Genomic DNA, 23,643 nt, shown 5'->3' with positions numbered 1-23,643 from the left:
CCTGCAGTTTGGCTGGTCTCTCGCTCCTCTGACACAGCTGTCCCCAAGGTGTCCAGTGACCTGCTGGTTGCTAAATCCAGTGGACGTGTTTTAAACCATGTCGTACTTAACCTTCTGGCAGCATTTTACACCATGGTCCGTCCTTCTTTCTTGTAACAGCCCTCCCTTTGGCTTCTGTGACACGTTCTCTCTCAGTTTTCTTCTGCCTCTCTGACTGCTCTTTCTCATCTCCTTAGTGATCTTTTTTGTGAGTTCTGCCCGCGACCCTGGTTTCTTTACACTCATTGCTCTCCCTAGTTGATCTCAGCCACTACTCCCTGTCACAGAAATAAAAGGTACAGTTATTTCCTCAAATTCTTCACAGCCCAGTGAGAGAGACAGAAGCCAAAGAGTGACATGGCAGCAGGGGCAGAGGGAGGCTGGCACGGGGCACTTCCAGGAACCACAGCATAGGCACTTAGCTCAGACAGGAGTGGGAGCCCATCAGGAAGGCCTTCCCAGTGGAGGTGTTGCTTGACCTAAGATATTTGGGAAGAAGTGAGTGTTGAGTTCGTGAAAAAGAAGTGAGAACAACATACCAGGCAGAGAAAACCAGCGTCGTTCAAGGCATGGAGATTTGCAAGAGTGTGCTCTCCTGGGAACTCTCGTAACTCCTTTTGGCTGGCACACTGAGTCTGAGGTGGCAGGCAGCCAGAGAGGAAGTGAGACTCCGTTTGGATCACTGAGGCATTAGCCTGACGTCAATGAGAAACCATGAAAGAATTTTAAGCAAAGACATTAACCTGGTCAGAATTTAAAAGATTGTTCTGGCAGCAGAATAGAGAGTGTAATTGGAAAGCTAGTCGGAAACTGCCCCTCAGAATGTGGCAGGAGTAATAGGAAAGCCAGGAGTGGATGGGCCCAAGGTGAAATTCTGGTGCTGAGTTCGGCAGGCCTGGTGACCGACGGGGTAGTTCCCAGACTTGTTTAGGCAGAGGCGCCTTTCAGCCTGGCTCTTTGGTAGTCAGCCATTCACTGTACGGCTGATAGCTGTGCTCTGAGTTCTCTGTTGCTGCCTCTGGGCCAGGAAAGGGGTGAGCAGCTGCTGCTTACTGCTCTGTGGTGAGCCAGATGTGGCCCACAGGTTTCCTGTCTTCCGGGTTGGTTCTAATAGAGAATGTCACGTTGGCATTATGCCTTATCTTTCTCCGAGTTTAAAACGTTCTTCTATGACTTCTGTGGACTACCTTTGAGGAAGACCAGATGGGCCCTGGAAGGTCAGCAACTAACGTGAAGGAAATGTAGCAGGTCACATAGTCAACTCACTGTTATCAACTGTAGACAGTAGTATGTACCCATCGCCAGTCTGGCTACAGCACAGCTCATTCGTTTGTAGCCAGAGCAGGGATGTCTAAGAGATTCCTTCATGATGCAAACATACCGTCGAGCTCTTCTTATACGGCTAGCCCATTCTGGGCCCTGAGAGGTCCCAAACTCTGGGAAAAGGGGTTTTTTAAGGATTAATCTCATTCCCTTACCCCAAAACAAAGACCTTAACATGAGCCCAGATCCATTAAAGAATGATATTGGGGGTCTTATCAGTTCAGATCCAAACTCAGAAGCAGACAGTGGTATGTATACAGAGTCCTAACCATTCACCCATCACTCTGTGTTATGGTGCAGAAGGTCATATAGAAATGTGGGTTGGTGATGGAATTGGCCTAATACCAGAGGCCAGCATAGCATTTACTAATCCATGGGGACCTAGGAAACTAGTTTTATGTTCCTTTGCTCCCTCTGCTGGTTTTATTTCTGGAACCAAATGCCAAGTATCATAGTTCTTTGCTATTTCTGCAGAAATTAGAAGATATTTCTACCAAAAAGTCATACTGACTTGAACAAAGAGGGGAAGAATCAGATTTTAACCATTGGAAATTCGTAGTATCAGTAAAGTCATTTTTTTCTTTTACTTCTAAGGATTATTTTGGTTAGTATGAATGTACCAGAAACAGAAGGGGTTCAACATAAATCGCCAAAGCACAGTACTTAACAAAAAATTAAATACAGACTTATTCATTAACTGCTAGGAGAATTATTGAAAGTAACAGTATAACTATAACGAAAATNTGGTTAGTATGAATGTACCAGAAACAGAAGGGGTTCAACATAAATCGCCAAAGCACAGTACTTAACAAAAAAATTAAATACAGACTTGTTCATTAACTGCTAGGAGAATTATTGAAAGTAACAGTATAACTATAACGAAAAAAAGACAAGGAGAGGCATAGTTCAGTGCAAGTACGCAAGTTCAAATCATTAAGCTGAAAACTTGATTTTTGTTTACAGTGATGGCTTTCACATCCAGTAGACACAGATTTTCATCAAGTCCTCCGTGTCATTAGCCCTCTGCATGATGAGTGCTGGCATATGGGGGTGAATCAGACAAGCATAATGCTCGCCTATTCACCTTCCAGTCATGGGATGCAATCGTCAAACCAATAAATGCCAAGTAGTTCCTCCAAATGTTATGAGCAGCAAATACTGTAATGTCCCAGTCACAGTCTCTTATAAATGAGTTCACTGTGTAGTTTTGTAACATGTATTAAATTTCTAAAAGTTTTCATACTCTTTGATCTAGTGCCAATCAGGGTCTGCTTCGGGAGCAAAGAAGAAGAGGGCCTCCCTCCCCAGAGAGTTACAGGGAGACTTCCGGGGAAGTGGTGTTTGAATGAAACCTTAACGAGAAAGAGGAGTTACCCAGGTGGTGAGACCATTCTAGGCCTCAGGTGTGTGAAGCGGGTATGCAGCCTGGAGTGGGAAAGTGTGAGCAACTGTGTGGAGTACTATGGGCCGTGTGGAGAGCCAGGGGCGAGGAGTAGAGGTTGAACTCCCAGGCGATGTGCAGAACGTCGGACATTGTTCTCAGGCAGTGGGAAACCAGTGATGAAGTGTAAGCAGGGTGGTGGCCTGCTTTCCATTTTAACAGATCACCGTCACGTCAGCGGATTGAGTGGGGGCGAGAATGGGTGTGTGGAGAACATTTCGAAGGAAGGCTGCTGCTGGAGTCCCACTTGTTTGGCCTGGGAGGATGGCAGTGGGCATGGCCGGAAGAGGAGGGACTCAAGATCTTTTTAGGAGATGAGGAGTCAGCGGCACTTCGGGTGGGGGTGGCTCCCAGGTTTCTTTCTGGAACATTTGGGTGGATGGTGATGCCCTTAGCTGAAACTAGGAGCACTGGAGGTTAGAGCAGCCTGGGGGGAGAGATCACGGTGCTTGAAGAGATGCCCCTGGAGAGGTGGTAAGGAGACAGTGGGATGTCCGTTTGTGGATCTTGGGAGGAAGGGATAGCCTGCAGGCAGGGCACGTTCAACTTTATAGCAACACTCCTCACTTCAGCCTGCAGTAACTGCAAAATGCAGCAGCTGAAAGGGCCGAGATTTTGTTCAAGAGGCATTGTGTTTTGGGGACTCACTTAGTCACTCCTCCTTCACCTTGCGGGGTGGGATGGCACGCTCCAGGCAAGGTGCCACATCACACGGTAAGGACAGACCCAGCCATTTTCAGCCCTGACTTTGCAACACTTCTCGTAGTCTCTCTAGCTTTTGCAAGATACATTGTAAACGTCTCTTAGAAATGAGCTCGCTGTGCATTTTTGTAACATGTATTAAATTTCTAAAAGTTTTCATACTCTCTGATCTAGTTTCATGTCTGGGACTCTCTTCTAACTAAATAGGAACATGAACAAAGTTTTACAAATAAAAATGTTCATCTTAGCAAAATTTATAATTGTTAAAAGTTGAGAAAAATGTAACAAGTGAAATAAGGTACATCCATGTGTTGGGATATTATGCAACCATTAAAATTTTCATTTATGAGAAAATGCAATAGTATAAATTTTATAATGACAGAAGCCTTTATTTTTAAGAATAAATTCATTTATGTTAGAAACTGCTCTGTCAGTCATATGTTATGAAGGTCCAAGGCAGGGAGAAGCATCTCATGAAATGAGGGGGAGCAGAAAGATGGAGGAATCTGAATGAAGGAAAATGAAATGGAAGAAAGGATGCTTGTGATTTGAAATATAAGCCCGGAAACCCACACCCGCCATAGCCCCTGGCTCTTCTTCTCTGACCTGGATGTGGACGGCGAGGGGGATGCGTTGGGTGTGGACCGCCCAGAGGTATGGGTCTGCACTGCTGTGGCATGCAGGCTTGCTGATGGGGGGGGGGTGCCTTTCCGTACTGCCAAAAGCATCTGTAGGAAGGACTGTTCAGGAAGCTGTCTGCTGAGGGCTGCTGGAACACTCCCCTCGGAAGGGAGAGGCCGTTTCATCAGCAGCTCTCCTCTCCCTCCCCCTGGGGCCTCCCTGTGACTTAGTGCGCTTCCTTCCCACTGGCCCCCATCCCAAGGCTCTACCAGACGCCTCTGTAGTGATGGCTTAATCTTCTTCCCATTGCTCTCTGTCATCCAACTCACAGGCCAGGTGCATAAGCATTTATTAAGCACTGCTGTGTACCAGGCACTGTGTACTGTGCTTGAATACACAGTCTCCTGTGGGGACAGATCTATAATCTGATTAAGTTCAATGCAGTGAAGATAGAAACACACACAGGCTTCCTGCAGGAGACGGCTCCTGAGCACCTTGAAGAAAGAAAAGGTTACTTGAGTAACCTTTGGGTAAAAAGGTAAGATGGGCACTCCAGGCAGAGGGAGTAGCCACATGTTGCATGAGAGAATACCCCACCAAACACAATATGCGTGCCCTTCTTGTTCTCCAAACTAATGCCATCATCTTAGGCTACATTTGTGTTGAGTAAGGTCTGAGTCTTACTTGATATGATTATATCCGCAAAGCTAAACCTGGTTATCTGTCTTGTGGAAGATACTCAACACATGCTCTTTGCACTGATCTGAAATGAGTGCTGTGGTTTGCGATTACACACCAAACTCCAAGAGACACCATTGTTAGGACATGCACATGGAGCTGGGATGGACCTCAAAAGTTATTTGTTTTTCTCCCCAGTCCCATCCTTCTTCCCATCTTGAAGCCTTTTTTTCCATCTTTTCCACTCTTACTGAAGCATGTGTAGTAATACTCTGAGCCCTTGGGGTGTTCACAAGCTGAGCCAGGACCAGTTGCGTTTGGGGATGTTAGTTTTCTTCAACGTGAGACAGCTCTTCAGTCTTCCTTTGTCTTTCATGACCTTGGCATTTTTGAGTACTAGTCAGAATGTCCTTCCGTTTGAGTTTGTCTGCTGTTTCTTCATGGTTAAATTCAGGCTATTCATTTTTTATAAGAATACCACGGAAGTGATGTTATGCCCTTCTCAGTGGATTGTGTCCAGAGGCACATGATACTGTTGTCCTGTTTCGGGTGATGTTAATGTTGATCATTTGGGTAAGGCGGTATCCGCCAAGTTTCTCTGCTTTAGTCACCCTTTGTAATTCATAAGTATTTTATGAGGAAATATTCTGAAACTCTATAAATACTGTTTCTCATCATATTTCTGTCCAGTAATTTTACTATCCATTGAGACTCCATTGATGACTCTTACCAGAAACAAATAAGACTGTGGTGTTTGCCAGATTGTGCTTTTTCTAGTTATTATCTCTTATACACTTTTTGGTTGGAATTTTATTATAAGGAAAAACTTTACTTCTCCCCCATATTTATTTATTTTTTCCATTGTTTATACCAGTATGGGCTCATGAGTTCTTAATTATTTCTATGTGTGAGAATTTATTACTACTATTTATTTTCTTGCTCAGATTGTCCCAGGTTTGACCAATGGGACACTGGCTTCTTCATTCCGGCTTCTGTGACCTTTTGACTGTCCCTTCATTTTTTTTTTTTAAGATTTTATTTATTTACTTGAGAGAGTGTGAGAGAGATTATGAGCAGGGGGGAGATGAGAGGGAGAAGCAGACTCTCCACTGAGCAGGGACCTAACTCAGGACTCCAACCCAGGAACCTGAGCTGAAGGTAGACACTTAACTGACTGAGCCACCCCGGCACCCCTTGTCCCTTCACTTTCTGATACCACATCTTATTTTTCGATACCACACAATGTTCCTGGCTCATCTTGTAAACTTCGTGCCTCAGCCCTGGAATTAACCATTCCTGCAGCTGTTTCTTTCATTGAAGAACAGATAGTATATAGAAGCCAAAATCTGGGTGCTGCATGTGCTCACTGTTGGGGGGGATCATTGCTTCTAGGCCCGATCAGTAGACAGAACCAGGAAATATATGTGTGTACTCACACGTCTGTAACTATATCTTTATCTTTTGTGTTTGTGTGGGGGGGTGTATGTGTACACACACACAGGAGTGCATACTGATACTTCCAATTCCAATCTAACACCAAAAGGGTTTATTCTAATCTCCCCCCGCACAACTGTAACTCCTGTGATGATAGTGAGAAACTCAGCTGTCATTATCCTGTGTATTTACTTGCTCAATCCTAAAATACACACAGAATAGCTTCAGAATTGCTAACGTACATAACCCATATGCAAACCTGCTAACTAAAATACTATATTTGTGTACAAATCTTCTGTTTTGTCTTAGACTGTGTAGTCAAATTACTATTTTCCAAAGTGACTTTTGTGAGTTCTCCCCCTACCCCCTCAGTGTGGTCATATCATTCATTGTAATACAGTTAGGTTCGCTTGTTTCTGTTTATATTCTATTTTGGGTCCACACCCTGCCCCCCGCCCCCACACAGTCCTTGTTGATTTTATTTAGTTTTTTTTGAGTATGTGAAACATTAATATGGTTCCAAAACACAGAACCAAACCAAAAAACGTACTCAGAGAAGTGCCACTCTGCTTCATCCCTTCCCCATCGCTGTTCCCGTGCATCTGCCAAAGGTAGCAAATCTCATTCCTTACCCTTTTTTCTTAGGTGAAAGTTACCACAGTCTTTGTATTACTTGGTGGGGATGGGGATGGTGTCTTCAAGATAAATTCCTGGAAGTGAGATTGCTGGATTAAAAGCTAAGCGCAGGTGTGGTTTGTTGGATATGGCCTTCCCTGTTGTACTGGTTTGCAGTACATTAGCGATGTATGAGGGTGCCTTTTGCCCCCATAGACTTTCCAACAAAATATGTGTCATGCTTTTCAATTTTCTAGGCCAAGAATTTCGATAGTGGTTCATGCAAGGATGGTAGTCGTAGAGGTACTGAGAAGTGCTTAGACTTAAGATACAATTTTGGGGGCGCCTGGGGGGCACAGCGGTTAAGCATCTGCCTTCGGCTCAGGGCGTGATCCCGGCGTTATGGGATCGAGCCCCGCATCAGGCTCCTCCGCTATGAGCCTGCTTCTTCCTCTCCCACTCCCCCTGCTTGTGTTCCCTCTCTCGCTGGCTGTCTCTATCTCTGTTGAATAAAGAAATTAAAAAAAAAAAAAAGATACAATTTTGGAAAAAAAACAATTCAGAGTTTACAGTGGATTGCTTTGGATACTGATGCAGTGGTTTTCCAACTGGGGTCCTCTCCAATTCTGTCTAAATATTAGGCATCAGTATTAACAGTCTACACTAGTAACTTCTTTTTACTTGCCTGATTTATGAAGCTTTTGGTGACTCTCACCTTCCTCTTGGGCCAGCCTTAATTTTTTTTTAAGATTTATTTATTTATTTTAGAGAGACAGAGAACACACAAGCAAGGGGGAGTGTCAGAGAGAAAGGGAGAGAATCTCAAGCAGACTGCTTGCTGAGCTAGGAGCCCTACATGAGGCTCGATCTCACAGCCCTGAGATCATGACTTGACCCAAAATCAAGAGTTGGCCGCTTAACCGGGCCAGTCAATCTCATTGTATATCCCAGTAAATATATGGCATTATAATAGCTAATGCTAACTGCTCTTAACAAATAATTTCTGACATTTCAGTGGCTTAAAGCAGCAGTTTATTTCTTGCTCACGTTACAATCCAGTGCGGGTGTTTTTGAATTACGGCTCTCTTCCATATGGTAATTCAGGGACTCTGGTTCCTTCTAGAATGTAGTTACTCCATGCCCTGAGTCTTGGAGTCTTTGAGGAGTAAGTACGAAGAGAAAGTGAAAAAGGGACATCCTAACTGCCTTGGTCTGGAAAGGATGCACATTACTTTCTGTGTTCAGTTGCTGAGAACTGGTCACACGCCCCCTAGATGCAAGAGGGCCAGTAAATGTCCCTGCAGGACAACAGCTTTCCAGGGAGCGCCATACATGGAGGGGGAATAGGGATTGAGCTGGACGGTCAGCTAACTCTGCCACGGATATTTAACAAAGTAAGTCACTTGGCTACTATGTGAGAATAAATAACGTGTTGCAGGATGGAACATCCTGAAGTATTACATTGTCAAATACTGAAGAATGGTTAAAAAGTATATATTAGTGTAATCCCTCCTAATCTGTGGGGGACAGTTACAGGACCCCCCAGTGGATGACTGAAACTACAAACGGTACTGAGCCCTAGACATACTGTGTTTAAATATCCTGTAATACAATTTATGTGAATGGGGTCTCTCTCCCTCTCAAAATACCTTATCGTACGGCACTCACCCTTCTTCTTGGGATGATGTGAGATGATCCAGTGCCTACATGATGAGATGACATGAGGTGCATGACATAGGCCCTGTGACGCAGTGTTAGGCCACTGCTGGCCTTCGGAGGGTCCTGCAGAAAAAGGATCATCTGCTTCAGGACCGCAGGTGTCCATGGGTATCTGAAAGCGGGAACAAGGAGGGACTGCTCATAATCAGGAGTTTAGCATCAGGGAACGAAGAGTTGGTGTACAAAAGGAGGAACAGTATTTAACTTTGAAGGGTGAGTAAGTCTAGTAGAGGAGTTCCAAATAACAAGAATTGTGGATGAAAAAAGAGGTTTGTATTTTCATTCGTCTGCTCCTTCATTCGTTCAAGAGACAACACTAGAGCCTGTGTGCGGCTGGCTGTGTACACGGTGCTGTTGGGTCGGGGTGGGGGGGGAGGCGGAGGTGGGGGTGGCGATGTTTGCTTGTACGTGGACAGGAGGATGTTGTGCAGGTAGGGGGAGAAGTGATTAAGCATAAGCCAGAATAGTGGGACATTTCCCTCACTTTGATCTTAGGAAAAAAAAAACACAAAAAAGCTTCTGAGAATATTATGTAAAAGAAATTTTCCTAAAAGCTTTTAAAGTGCAGTACTTTGTTAGAACAAATGGATCATCTTAAATAAGAAAAATGTCAGATTCTCATAAACAAGATGCTATTTTATCTTCTTTTCAGAATATCATATTTTTCGATCATTGAAAAAATGGGTTTTTCTCACATTCTTAAGTGTTGTAGGCTTTGGGCTCATCTTAATTGGAAAAAGTTAATATTGTTCTCATCATGCAGGACTTTGATTTATAAGGGGACTACCAGAGAGAAAGATCTGTTATAATATTTAATAGCCACACCAGTAGAGTAATGCTAATAACCAGCATGTGAACTGCACGCTACAGTTCACAGAGTCCTATATAATCGACCCAACCTGATTACCACCACAACCCTGTGAAGCAGGCAAGGCCTGGATCGATCCCATCATAGTAGTCGTCGTTGTATGTAGATGTTCAGTTGTATCGCTGTTATCCCCATTTTACAGTCGAGGAAATTGACACTTGAGGATGTAAATGATGTGTCTAGAATCTGTAAATTTAAATTCCCAAAGAGAGAAAATAAATTTTAAATTCTGATGTTGTGGTCTAATTGTATTTGTGTTCAAGAATAAAAAATCTAGTTGAGTTCTTTAAAACTCCATTTACTTCTTGTCTGTGATTGTCAGGGTGGGAGGTAGACAGAAGTTAAGAAAATGTGGTTAATATTTCCAAGTACTGTGATATTTTCCATTGTTTGAATTGCATCTCTTGTCTGACAATTAATTGCCTTTTTCATTTTCTTGGTTTTTATAGTAATTGATTTTATGGTACATTAAATGTCGGGGGCAAAATGCTGAAAGGATGGGACTTTTATTCTGGGAGCCAGTTTTTTTTTCTCTTCAGGGACTTATTTGTTTGTTCTGTAAGCAAAAGAACTACACTGGATCCTAACTCCTTTGCACTCAGGTTTATTGGTGATTAATACTGTCGCTCTGTGACTAATAACCAGCTGTTCTGTTCTCGCAGGTGGGGTGACTGCTCTCTGTTGGGACCCTGTCCAGCGAGTGTTGTTCTCGGGCAGCTCAGATCACTCTGTCATCATGTGGGACATCGGTGGGAGAAAAGGAACAGCCATCGAGCTCCAAGGACACAAGTAAGGCTGCTGGTTGTTTTATTAACAAACTCGGAGAAAAGATTCCCAGCGGAAAGCTAGAACAGAGGCGTGGGGTCCAGTGTCTATGGCAGGATCTTAGCATGGGAAGGAACGTTGCAGGAACACAAGTAATGGCCACGTTGAATTGTATCTGTGCATAGGTATGTTTTTTTATTTATACCTCATTTAATTCCACAGAGGATTTGAGAGTGCTTGCAAAAACCGTAAAATAGAATAATGGCAGCAAAGAAATAAAAAGTAAAAATGAGAACCAGGGAGACTTACGAGTAAAGATTTAGAATGCTGGGGAAAAAAAGCTTAAAAATATAAGCCACGAAGGCCTATGGAATTTCGATAATTGAGTTCAAATGTGGCAAGATTCCTGGCAACTTAAGGAAAAGGGGAGTGATAATATGCTTCCACTATATATTTTGTACTTCACCAAATATTTATTGAGGACTCCTCTTGATTCATATCAGGCTCTTCCTTGAGGGGTGGATTTCACAGGGCTAAGAGGAAGAGCAAAGAAAGCTTTGGGTTTCCTTGGAGCCGTTCTCAAACTTTGCAGTGTGCAAAGAGTCACCCAGGAATTTGTTAAAATGTAGACTCCTGGCCCGTCTGTGAAGATTCCAGTCACTGGTCTGGAGCTGCAGCTGTCTGTGCTGTACCGCTGTACCAAGCCTCCCAGGCAGCTCTCCTGGAGGCCCTCAGGCCATACTCTGACCTCTCCCACCCTGTGCTGCCCACCCGTCCTGGGGGCAAAGCCTGGTCGTGGGCAGAGAACTGTAGATCCGCTTTAGAGCTCTAAAGCTAATCTGAGTTGTTTTTCACTTGTAAAGTTTTCACAGTGATGTTAACAGCAACTCTGGACAGCCATAAACAAACGTTAGTAAGGCTCCCACGAACTGACTGGTTTTAAGTAACATTAGTTCTTTTTGTAAATCTACCCAGAAACGCTGATTTTAAAATAGTCCCCTAAGTAGTTACATCTACAGTTGGGATTATTAGATATGAACGGATTCGATTTCGGAGGCCTCTGCACAAATAATCATCTCAGTGTTAGAATTTAGTCTTCCAGAAGTAGCTGTGAGGCCTTCTTTCCCACATTAGAGAATAGACCTGTTGTCTGGGGCTTTGTCTGGCTTGTGGGGCCACTGGGACCTCGTCATCAGCTCATTAGAGGAATCATTCCCTTGTAGTTATCTCCGTGACAAGGGGACATGCATCAGTATTGTACAAAAGGAGTTGACATCATCCATGTAAATGAAGAAAAAGAGAAGCCAAACACAGTCCTGTTTAATAATACTCAGTTATCCTCCAATCTGCTAAGTAATTCCTGCCACCTCAGGCTCTCTCGGAGAAATAAAAGGCCAGTTTTGAATGAAGATCAGTAATATTTGTTGGGCTCATTCAGATGAGCTCATAACTAGTTTTTTTTTTTTTTTTTGGCACAGTGGTTAATAAAGCCTGCAGGCAATCTTGCATGACCTGTCCACAAGGTAGTAAAGTGTAACAGTGCCCAACGCCAGCAGCACTGTGTGCTGAGTGCCCTCGTGCAAACTGCTGATCTGGAAACCTTGCACCTATGGTTTGGTAAGAAAGGAAGAGCTGTAAAATTGAGATAGAGTCTCTCGGTCCCAGAAAAATGGAACCTGAACTAATAGGTCTTCCAGTTTCTAAGGAGTACAGACTTGGCCTTTTCGAAGATGGAACTGACCACACTTGGGAGTCCATCCTGATAATCCACACCCTTAAACCTAGCGGATGGCAGGCTGGTGAGATCAGGAGCTGCCGATCGGCGCTGCTTTTAAACAGGAATGATGGCAGAAGGCCTTTGCCCGGTGCTTTATTTAACTCAAGCTGAGGAATAAAGGGAACTCTGGGAGGGGCTCCTCGTCCCCGGGCCTTAGCCTGGGAGGGGCCGCCTGCTGTCACATGGCCGAGGAGAAAGGAACTTCCTCAGCATCACTTGGGGTCTCCCTGTTCGAGTGGGTTTGAATGCTCGAGATGGAGACCAGGAAGATAACGGAGCTGCTGGAAGTAGGAGGATGGGACTCACAGAAGGTGGTGGAAGGAAGGGGCCAGGGCAGCAGGCAGGAAGGAGAACCACATGGCCACGTTCACAGCCACCATTCCTTTGTCTTGAAAATTGGCCACGGGATTGGTGTTCAGTAATTGTATTTCGTCAGAGAACAAACAGATACCTCCGTGTCATCTTGCAAGAACTCTGTATGTGTAGGAGGGAAGCCAGATGTCATCTTGTAGATGAGAATATTGAGTCCTCAAAGCCCCCAGCTGGTAGCTTAGGTCTCCCAAACCTTAGTTCAGTCGAACAGTAAAAGCTCCTTGGAGCCTTCTTTGTATCCTGCACTGCACTGGGTAGTGGGGCTACTGAAACGAACATTGACTCACTGATGGTCCCCTCAGTACTCCATAATGTTTTCTGTCTTTCTACTTTAGAGGCCAAAGAGTTTCTTCTTGGGGCCTGCAGCTGCCCCTTGCTGTCCTTCAATTCCTACTTTTCCCACCTTCCCCCCAGGGTGACTACGGGTGATAGAGTTCCAAATCAGGCACCGAATTGGTGAGCTTGGGAACTGGGCAAAGCCAACCAGACCAGAGACCCCCCCCAGAGGAGTGGGGAGACTGCCTTCCCCTCTGGTAGGAATATCCAAGCATGAGGTGGAGTGACAGCTCCTCAGGTCTTCTGTCCTGGGTTCTGTGGCTCCATTCCATCCTTCAGCAGCAGAAATATGACAGTTTTGCAAGTAATTCGATTTGGTGTATAAAAATCCCATCAAAGAGCTTTAGCACAAGAGTAACTAAAATGTCTCTAAGTCCAAAGGACAAAAGCTAAGAAAGTATGCTTCTATACAGTATGATCTGCATTTGAAACATTTTGGTGTTTTTATTCCCTGTAGCAGGTGGAAAGTGATTGTGTGCTAGCTCTGTGAAAGGAAAGGCAAAGGAAAGGTTCCAGTTTCAGGGACCAGTTATGTTCCTGAAGTATCCATTACCAGTTGGGTGAATATTCTAGAAGCATAAACCTGGGATGTTTATTGTCCCATGCCTGTGTAAAATCTAATAATGATACTTGGGCTTTTTAGATCCTTTTCTATTCTTAGATACCTGTCATTTCATGACCAACTTTATGACCATAATTTTCCTTTCTAACAGTATTTTTCTTAGGTTTCTAAGACTTTGTGGCAATTTAATTTAAAGGTAATTTGATTTAAAGCACAGATGAGGGTCTGTGCGATTTTTTGGGATGGAACCCTCCACCAACACTGGGATTCTGCAGGTGACATGGGACGTGGTCACCGCCCCGGCTGTTGGCACACAGGGTCTGTGTATTTGCTTCCTTTTTCCACGGTCCCAGCTCTTGGTTTTTCTCTTCCAACTCTTAGCATGTGTAAGACTTTCGTTACAAGCATCTTCGAAGCCTTTTGGTAAAGAAAGGGGCTATTCGTAAATAAATATCTGTTGGGAGAGTTTGGACCTTTCCCTCTTTATCAGGTAAATTGCATGTCAAGTTAGGACAGGAAGTAGAATTCCCACATTCATCCTCTTCTGGGTTTGGAGAAGGAGAGCGAGGGTCAAGGAGAGCAAGCTTTCTGTATTGGTGAATCTCGGATTTAGGAGCACTTCTCATTGTAGCACTAGAGAATTATTAGGATCCGGAGGAAGAGATGTCTTTTCCATTTCTAATTGAACTAAATGCAAAATAGATCAAAGAATTAGAAATGAGGGTTTTCATAGAGGGGAGAACCTTATCAAGGGGGACATGCTGTACTGCGTGGTTATAAATCGCTGGCCTTTGTACCCGGCCAGGCGGTATTTGAGCCAGCCCTTCTGCTAATGGCCGTGTCAGCCTTGGCAGGACTCTTCATCTCTCTGATCCTCGGTTTTCTCATCTCTAAAGTAAGGATAATATTGGAAAGAGAAACCCTCAAAGATTGTCAAAAACCATAAATGATAGAGTGCTTGTAAAATAATCAGCACAAGAAGGGCGCCTGGATGGTTCAGTCGGTTAAGCATCTACCTTCGGCTCAGGTCATGATCCCACGGTCCTGGGCTCAAGCCCCACATTGGGCTCCCTGCTCAGTGGGGAGTCTGCTTCTCCCTCTTCTTCTGACCCTTCTCCCTCTTCTTCTGACCCTTCTCCCCACTTGTGCTCTCGCTCTCGCTCTCTCTGTCTCAAATAAATAAAATCTTTTTAAAAAATCAGCACAAGAGTAAGGGCTAGTAAGTGGTGGTTGTTAAAATTATTCTTGTTAACAGAATTATGGTAATTTGAAAATCAAGCTTTTGGATATGAGTCGTATTTCTCTCTGAACATAGTGTGTTCAGTGGAAATACTGCCACATGTACCTACTCCCTCCATAATACATTCAACAGCTGTTTACTGAGCTCCATTTATATACCAGACTTTGTAGTAGGCACTCTGGATACAAAGGGGACTGTGAAAACAGTCGCTGACTAAATGGAACAGGCTAGATGCGTTAGAAATGGGGTAAAGGTGGGACAGTGTGCCAGTTTGACTAAAAAATGGGAAGCCTCTGTGGAGGGAGTCACTCTTGATTTGGGTCCTAGGAGATGAATGGGTTCTCATAGTTCTCAGGATCAGGAGGTTACCCAAAATAGAGCTGTATGAACTCAGTACAGTGTTTTCAGGAAATTGCAAGTGGACAAAAGGGCAGTGGCTAATCTGAACTTCCACCATAGCCAGTAAACCAGCCAAATGTTGCTGATCTTGAACAAGTGCTCCTAGGCAAGATCCCTGTGGAGGGAAATCCTTCCAGGGTCCCTTTGGTGCGAGATGACCCCAGGTATCAGTTATCCGGGAGACCTCACGTGTGTAGGTTACTCATGAGCCTTTTCTGGTCCTTGGAGGTTAGGTTTGGGAAGCTTATGAATATGGGAGTTCTGAATCTAAGAGAGTGAGTTCTTTGGTAGCAGATGCATAAATGATTAGATTTTCCCCAAGTTACCTAGGACTTTTCATCAAAGAAATGAAAGCTGCTATACCTTTAAGCCTCCCCCCACCCCCCGCCAGGAGGCTGAAGAGGGCCTAAGTTGACATTTGGGCAGATGTTTATGTCTGAAAATCGGTTTCTATAAAAAGAAGAAAGGCTTCTTTACCCTTTTCCCGAGCAAGCAGCAGACACAGGACCTGGGCCTCCTACCCGTGCTGTCCCACAGGGCCCCACACTTGGACGGGCCCCACGCTTGGGCTAATGTTGTGCTGTCACCATTTTCTCATTATTAGTACATTTTTAGCAAGGGGCCTTGTATTTTCATCCATCATCAAGCCCCCCAGATTATGTAGCTAGGCCTAATAAGACATAGGTTCTCTTAGCACTGGTGAGAAAGGAAATGAGGCCTTCCCTCGTAAGTATAGTCTTTGGAGATGGCAGATGCTGGTCGTTGTGAAAAGTGAAGGTTTTGTGCACTGGTGAGAGCATTTGTGGTGCAATACGTGGAGCTCTCAGCCGTGAAATAATAACCAGTTTTGAGATGCTTTCTAGTATAAATGCTACACTGATGTCAGATGAAACATGCTTGTAAGAAGAAGGTATCTTTTATTCTTCGTAATCCTTAATCTGTGAACCTGGAGATGTTCCCTTACCTCGTTTTTAGCTGCAAGGTGGTTACATTGTGAACCCTTACATCAAGAAGTCCCTGAGCAGCTTTATTACAAAGCTTGGAATCCAGCATTCGTCACTGTGTTCCACTCTTCTGTGTTGGAATATTAACAGTATTGGAGTCCCATAAATTATGTATTTGTTGCTGGATGTTGCTGCCAGCTATGAGTGGCAAAGCAGTTCCTTCTGTAGCTTATTGTGGTTTTACAAGATCACTGATGTGTATCAAGATGCCTTAACAAATGAAATGTAGTTCAAATCACAGGGTTCCGAGTCGGCTCGACTAGATAGATTTTCCTTCTTGCCCTTCAATGTCAGAATGGTGGCGCTCCATGTTTTAAAACAGGTGAAATAACAACCAAGAGAGATGGAAAACAATAGACTTTTTTTTTTAACAAATACCTGTCAAAAAGATTTTATATTAGTCATTAATTTAATACAGGAACTAGTAAGATGTTATAACCAGTTCAAAGGAAAATCCAAAGAGCAGACATATGCATAGGCAGGGGAGAATGGAAAGAATTTGTAGGTAGATTCACAATTGGCTTCCTCCATGGGCGGGGCAGGGGCATGGAGATTTGTTGCTTCTTCACTGGAAAGATTCACTTGCCATAATACCAGGTTAACATTTACAGAGTTAGAAAGTAGCACAGTTAAAGGTATTGCAAGATGCAGGCCCCTGTAGAATCAGATAACCCAGAAGTGTGTGCCAGATAACACCTGATCCTCCCCTGAAGATGCCAGTACTTTCTTTTTGCCCATGTCATTCTTTCACAGTCTGCCTGATAGTTCTTCCCCCATCCCCTCCTGGCATCATCATAATCTCAGAGATTATTCTTGATTACAGAAGAAGGTTGGTCTCCTAAGGTTTAGCCTCATTATTGACATTGTGCAGTGAGAGTGTTAATTAACCATACAAGTCTTCTTGGTTTGCTTTGGAGTATAGAGCCATGGAGTATTATTAAATAGCAGTCAAGCCACAGAATTAATTTCTGCCTGGACATGTTTATAAGGAATCCTAGATTGGGCTTTTCAAAGCCTCTGTTGTTATACCAAGACTAGGAAACCAAGCCCAAAAATATTCTCCGCCATATGTCACCAATAGTATTTACCCCTTGGTTGAATTCCTGAGTTTTCCGACATTTGCCAGGTTCCTGGCCTGGTGATTTCCTTACCACCTATAAGGCCAGGACCCTGCAAACCAGGTAGTAGGCCAGTTTTCCTAGGAGGGCTTTGTAGCCATTGGCTCTGTAAGTTCAAGTGGCTAGTCACATCTGATTGAATGAGCATCATTCTCTAATATGACATTCTAGGTAAGGACTTGGTTGCCCAACCATATCCTGTGGATAGATGCTAACCGAACCTATGAAATAATTTTTATCTTGTCTTTAAAATTAAGGGGATTCAGTAATACTTTTTGAATTCTGGTGAAATCATTGAATAGTGGACATCATTTTTAAATGTTTCTATTTAGCTTATAAAAGCAGAGTTTACAAGATTGTAGGTTAGAGATAGAATAAAAAGTAGGAGAAAAAGCACCTTCCTATATCCAAAAAATAGAACATTATAAAACAACATCAACAGTATTCCAGACAAAAACCACAGTAAAATGTCCCTCTTCAGTTCATGCAGTCCTGTGTAATTAATCCTTGTTCTGCTGATTCTTGGTTTAGCAGTCTACATTCATGAAGCCATCTGCATCCAGACTAAAAAGAGTCCAGAAATCCAAGGAAATCCTAACTCAGTCGACTGGCACAGCTTAAAAATTACCTAAGCAGTGTCAGCTCTGTAACTTTTGCCCGAGAGTCTATTCTTTTGAAATATCAGTATTTTAAAACACCTGGTACATGTAATCCTTTTCCATGAAACTCTAAGATTGTCCTTTCTGGCCTGTAGCTTATAGCAGAGCCTCGGGCAAGCGTCAGAGTAAAACAGAAATTGTCTATAGATTATGAAGACTTTAATGGTTAGTTTTTTGTACTGCGACAAATAGTAATCCTAATGGAGGAGAATGAAATTCTCTATTGCGATAGCCTACATAACTACCTGCTGAGAGTTTTGATCAGTAGTTCCCTGGAGGGAAAAGCATATTATAGACAATGAGAGCTCTGATAAACCTCCAGGGTCCTTCCATAAAATATGCAACTTCAGAAATACTTACACTAATAAAATTTTATCTAAACTGACTTGACCTAGGGAAGGCCGAATATCTCCTGATCTAGTGACTCTTCCCATGAAACTCTTAAAATAGCAACACAGCAAACACACATAGTTATTTATAGCATCTCTCTTTTTATAAGGCAGAGGAGTACATCTTTACAATTCCCAAGGATCCCTCCAGGGAATCTCGAAGATAGTTGTAAGTGTAGGAGGTATGCTAGATTTTTTATTTTATTTTTTCAAAATATAGGGTATGACCCAGGAAGGCAAAATTATAAGAGTAGTCAAAGATGTTTTTGGGACTTTAACCAAGTCAACCTAAAGCTCTTGAAAATAATGTGGTGACACACAGAATCTTTGCTAGTGAGGCAGATTTTATGGAAGGTAAAGAATATCCTTTTGCATTGTAGTCAAAGGCATTAATCAGTAAGGCAAGGAAGCAAGCCATCAAAACTGAGGGAACTGTGCCAAGATTTTAATGCATTTTATAGCTCTTTTTTCAGATTTGAGTATTATAAACCAAAGCAAATAAAATTCACTTTCCAAGTTTTGTCCTTCATTTTTCTCTCTCATATTCTGGAACAAATTTATACTTTATTTTAGAAGTGCCTTTCTTATCCATAGTCTCTCACAAATGTACAATGGAGTTTTCCAGAGGCTGCATGATGAGTGGTATCAGAACAAATACAGACATTAGAAAGATTTGCAGAAATGTTAAACAATGCCATTTTTGTCATCAAAATTTGTCACCTTGGGAAATATAATTTTCACCAAAAATGTGTTATCTATATTAAAATATAATTGCTATAAAATATTGCTATTTTCAAATAAATCAGTATTTTTAAAAAATGCTCAGTTTTTATTTCAAATACAATTAATATTGATAATTTCTTATTTAAACCAAAGCTCTTCTGTGTTCTCAAATTAGTTTTAAGAGTGTAAAGTGATCCCGAGACGAAAAAGTTTGAAAACCATTGCTTTAAGACAAAACTACTCTATTTTCTCTTTTAAAAACAAAAGCCCATGCATAGTTATAATTTGTTTCCATCATTGCCCCTAGCATAATCTCAACCACCCATTTTAATTATAATAATTAACCAGAGTGACTAACTTATATTTCATAGAGAAAATTGGGAGGAGGGAGGATGTGGATAATTGAGAACTGTCACATACAAGCATTTTAGCAGACTAGCAAAGCTCATGAACACACACAACAGAAATTTCTCCTGCAATATAACCACTTTTACATCTCCTTAAGGTGGCAAAAATTAACATGTTCATGGAAGTGACTCACCTGAGTTGTAGCCTCTCTATAATGTAAAAAATGAGAAGCAAACGTATATAAACTTAATATTATGCTTTGTAATCACAGTTTCAGTATTCTGACTTACTTAAGTTATCTAAGTGGATAGATATCCAATGATTATTTATCAATTAGCTCTACTTATAATAATCCATTTTAAGTTACCTAAAGATCTTAGGGATGATCTTTAAGTCGATGTGCTATAAAACATAATCGCTATTTATATGAAAAGTTTTTCAAAACCATTATTTAGTTCTGTTGAATATGAATTTATATTTTTCATATATAGCATTTTATAGGCATAATACTAGCTTATTTGACCAGTTATCCTATATATATTTAGAAGAAATCCACCCAAGTAAAATAAGATGTACAGTTGCTCATACTCAACACTCATGAATCAGAGAAAGATGTAGCTGTGTTTTAAAATTTATCACACTCGTCTCACTTGCCAAAGAGTTCACCTCAATTCTGTGAACTTAGATTCTTAAAATGTTACTGAGTTAGTATTTTCTATAAAAGAATTTTTAAGTCTAGCAAATTTAAAGTTTTAGGGGCTCGGATTTCTTTTTTTTCTGTTAAGTTTATGAAAATTCAATTTATATAAGCACTTGCTTATCTTTATAAGCCAAACAGAACAAGTTCTTGTAATCTAAAAAGTACTATAATCTAAAAAAAAAGAAAAAATTAGGAAGAAAGAATACTGTAATCTAAGTTATCGATGCCCTCTGGCAATAGGCTAGCATTCCAGACATGCGGGGGCAAGGCCTTACTGAACCGTAGTCACAGACACACAGATTTAATAGCTTCAGTCCCACAACTTCAGCCGCAGGTCAGAAGGAAGCACAAAAGCACACAAATCACCAGTCTAGATTACAAGGAGCTGTTCTTCCCATTGGGCACAGAATTCTTAATTGATTTGAGTTCAAAATAGAAAAATATTCAAACAGAAACAACCAAGAAGCCCTGTTCCCTGTTCACTCACCCAGTGGAAAATAATGTCTGTAACCTTTTGTTAGTGATCACCACATTGTCAGACCACAGAATTGGACTCTCCATGGTGGCTACTCCCAAGAGGGAATAATTCGTCAGCCGTGTATGAACTAGAAAGAAAAATAAAGCACAAAATGAGTACAGAGGGAATGAAGACTAGAGAAAATAGAGAGGCAACAAAACTCAAGTCTGTTGCTGCTTTGGCTTCACCCTGGAAGCCCAAGAAATGGCGCTTGGGCTTAGCCACTATGACACGCTGCACACCTCAGCCAACGCGATTTGCCTGACTCCGGCGGGTCAGTGCTGTGGGCGTTTCGATGAATGACCTCCAGTACTCTTGAAGGATCCTTTTTTTTAAAAAAAAAGGTAAAATCATGGCTTTTGGACAAATACAGCGTGACCATGTACCACAGCTTTTATTTAATGACTCAATTAAGGAAGGAGCCAGTCCCATCTTACAACTAGTTCCACCACCAGCTTTTTTCCTCAAGTGTCGGTAGCTGACAAAGACTCTCTCTTCCTGAGGCCTCAGCATCTTAAAAAACATTTTGGTTCCATCTGATTTCTAAATCTGTGCTGGGGGCTCAAAGGGGAGCATGCGCATTGATTGACTCTGCTGGGCTTCCTGCCTTTAGGGCTTTCACCTTGCTCTCCAGAACTGTCGCTAACCCTGGCTTTCTTTTGCAGTGACAAAGTCCAGGCCCTTTCCTATGCGCAGCACACACGGCAGCTCATCTCCTGTGGTGGTGATGGCGGGATCGTGGTCTGGAACATGGACGTGGAGAGGCAGGAGGTAGGTGTCACGGCAGGTCACAGGGCCACTCCGTGGCTGGTGGGCTGGACTGTGTGCAGTTCTGGCTGGGCTGAAAAAACGCCTCAGCCTCCCCTCCTGCTCGTTTCTTATTTTTCTTATGATTAAACCATGAAAGAAGACTTGTTAGGTCAGAGAATAAAAGATTCTAATAGAAAAGGAAATTCCTTTTTTTTTTTACCCCTCCCAAATTGGCGTGTAACATTCATGTAATAGTGATTTCATAAGAATTTCAACCGAGACGAAGCTCTTTAGACTTCGAATCTGTTGCTCCGTTCACAACCAAAATTCAGGTGCGAAAGAGGGAACCATCTGTTTTCAGACGATTATGCCTTAAAGTGCCCAAGGAACACACAAGACTCAAGTGTTTTATGTTACCCAGGAAATGGTGGCTAATGTGTGAGAAATAGTATTTGATGAAGGAAGAGTCCTTTGCTTGATATTAGTAGTAATATCAGAAATAACTGTTTTTGTGCTTCTTTGAGTCATGGTCTAAACAGTTCTCCAGATGCAAATATATACACTGTCATTGTTAGGAATACATTTACGTTTTCTCCTGGCATTCTGTTTCTATGAGTTTTCTTTTTTCATCTTAGAGCATCTTAACAATGGACATGTTTACTAAATATCCCCTTGACAAGGACTTTGAAGTTAGCGGTATTCTCATTTCCCTAGAATTTTGCTGGGTGAACTTTCCCTTTGACAGTGTATATTTATCTAATGTATTTCCTTGCAGGATGCAAGAATTAGAAAAGCAACACTTTAAAAAGACAAAAGCAATTTCCCAACTTCTTTCCATGCCCTCACCCCAATCTCATTTCAGGAGAGTAGTTGCTATTATCCACCATGTAATGCCTTTCAAATGCCAGTAATTAAATGCTTAAGAAGATTAAAGCCTGACTTGCTCAAACCATAAATCCATGGGAGTTTATTAGTAACTAATTAAAATGATCATTACTGTTAGGAAGTGGGGAACTGTAGAATATTGCTTTTGAAAGTACCACTTGGCCCCTTCAGTGTAAAGGCAGGGAAATTGGTACAATGTGTGCTGGCCATGCCAGACAGACTGCCCATGTGACTTCCCATTCTGTACGATAGTCTCCTCTGGGTGAGGGACAGTCACACCTTGTCTGTCCCCGCTTCTTCCCATGCCTAACTGACCAGGAGAAGGGGAACCACCAGGCCCTCTTGCCTCTGTGCAAGTAGACTCCACCGTTGATGGACAGAGGCCCAAAGGAAGATAATGATGTGCTTTCCAGAGATGAACTCAGTTGGTTGCGGGGCAGTCCTTTGAGCCATCTTGCTTAAATTATGCCCTTTGACATGCAGATATAGGAGCACTTGCAGCTTGTTAACTATCTTGAATCTTCTTCGGGTGATTCAGAACCCAAATGAGTAGAGAGGGTCCCAGCCATTTTTTTTTTTTTTTTTGCGAGTCTCATATTTTATAAACCTAAATCCTCTGAGATGTATCTGTGGGGCTTCTGGGTCATGGCCAGAGCTGTGCAGTGCTTACCTTAAGAGGCTGGAGATGTGTACGGTTGCACTGATTGATTTTCTGGAAGAAAAAAATGTATGGGAGAAGACTTCAGAAAACTATTACATGGTATAAATGATGTGATTACAGTTGCTGTAGGATAGAACAGTAGTGCTGGGCATTTAGGAAGGGGTGTTACCATTGTTGGCTCACATTCTCAGCAGAGAGTTTGTGGAAGGACATAGTGCTGAAAGATTGATGGGGCCTGGCTGTGCTCTGAGGGGGACAGGAAACACCACGAGGAAGGACAAGGTGAATGAGAGAAGTCGTGCCCTGGGCACTGGTGCTCGTGAGCAGTGGAAGCAGTCAGAAACGATAGTGTGGCCGTGGGGGTGGCGTTGGGGGGGCAAATGGAAGAAGGTGTGGCTGAGTGTGTATTTCATAGGCTAAATGTGTTTAATGAATGTGTTAATGAAATCCATTTTTTCTGAAATTGTATCCTTTTCTAGAAGTATGTATGAACATGTTCTTTGTAGAAAAGTTACAGAGTGCCCCTTAACCAATAGAAAACACGGCAGTTACTCGTAATACCAACCACCCCAGGAATATCACCGGTAACATCCTTCCTTACAATTTTCTCTGCAAAAACACATGTGCACGGTTTGTTTTGGGGGGGTTTTTGGACAAAAAGTGGAATCATACGACACATGCTGATTTTTTTTTTCATTTTCCTGTTCCTTACTCCCATTGCCCTCTTCATAGATACCCACTACAGTGCATTTGATATATGTGCTAAACCTGCATGCTTCCTTATAAAAGATATAGTAGTGTGTGCGTGACAGTTTTTTGTAAATCCTCCTGATTTTCCTGCATTGTAAGTGTTTTGAAAAAATCACAACAAAGGTAATTCTTTTAGGGGTAAAATGTTTTCCTGAAAACTCTGTTATTTTGTTAAATCAGTCTTTAAACTGATTAGAGCTTGAAAATTACAAAGGAAATCAAGGCTTACTTCTTTTTTTTTTTTTTTT

General features: G+C 42.3%; 1 protein-coding gene across 2 annotated transcripts in view; it reads left to right on the top strand.

The window, feature by feature from the left end:
• The window catches only part of WDFY2 (WD repeat and FYVE domain containing 2), a 171,775-nt gene that overhangs the window by 135,948 nt on the left and 12,184 nt on the right, over positions 1-23,643 (top strand). For both annotated transcript variants that reach the window (XM_034665108.1, XM_019798005.2), the window contains 2 exons: positions 10,103-10,229; positions 21,015-21,120. In XM_034665108.1, coding sequence (XP_034520999.1) covers positions 10,103-10,229; positions 21,015-21,120 — 233 coding nt within the window. The remainder of the gene's footprint in view (positions 1-10,102; positions 10,230-21,014; positions 21,121-23,643) is intronic.

Source organism: Ailuropoda melanoleuca, chromosome 7 (assembly GCF_002007445.2).
Source record: "Ailuropoda melanoleuca isolate Jingjing chromosome 7, ASM200744v2, whole genome shotgun sequence".
Taxonomy (NCBI): Eukaryota; Metazoa; Chordata; class Mammalia; order Carnivora; family Ursidae; genus Ailuropoda; species Ailuropoda melanoleuca.
This window is presented reverse-complemented; position numbering and strand designations above follow the sequence as displayed.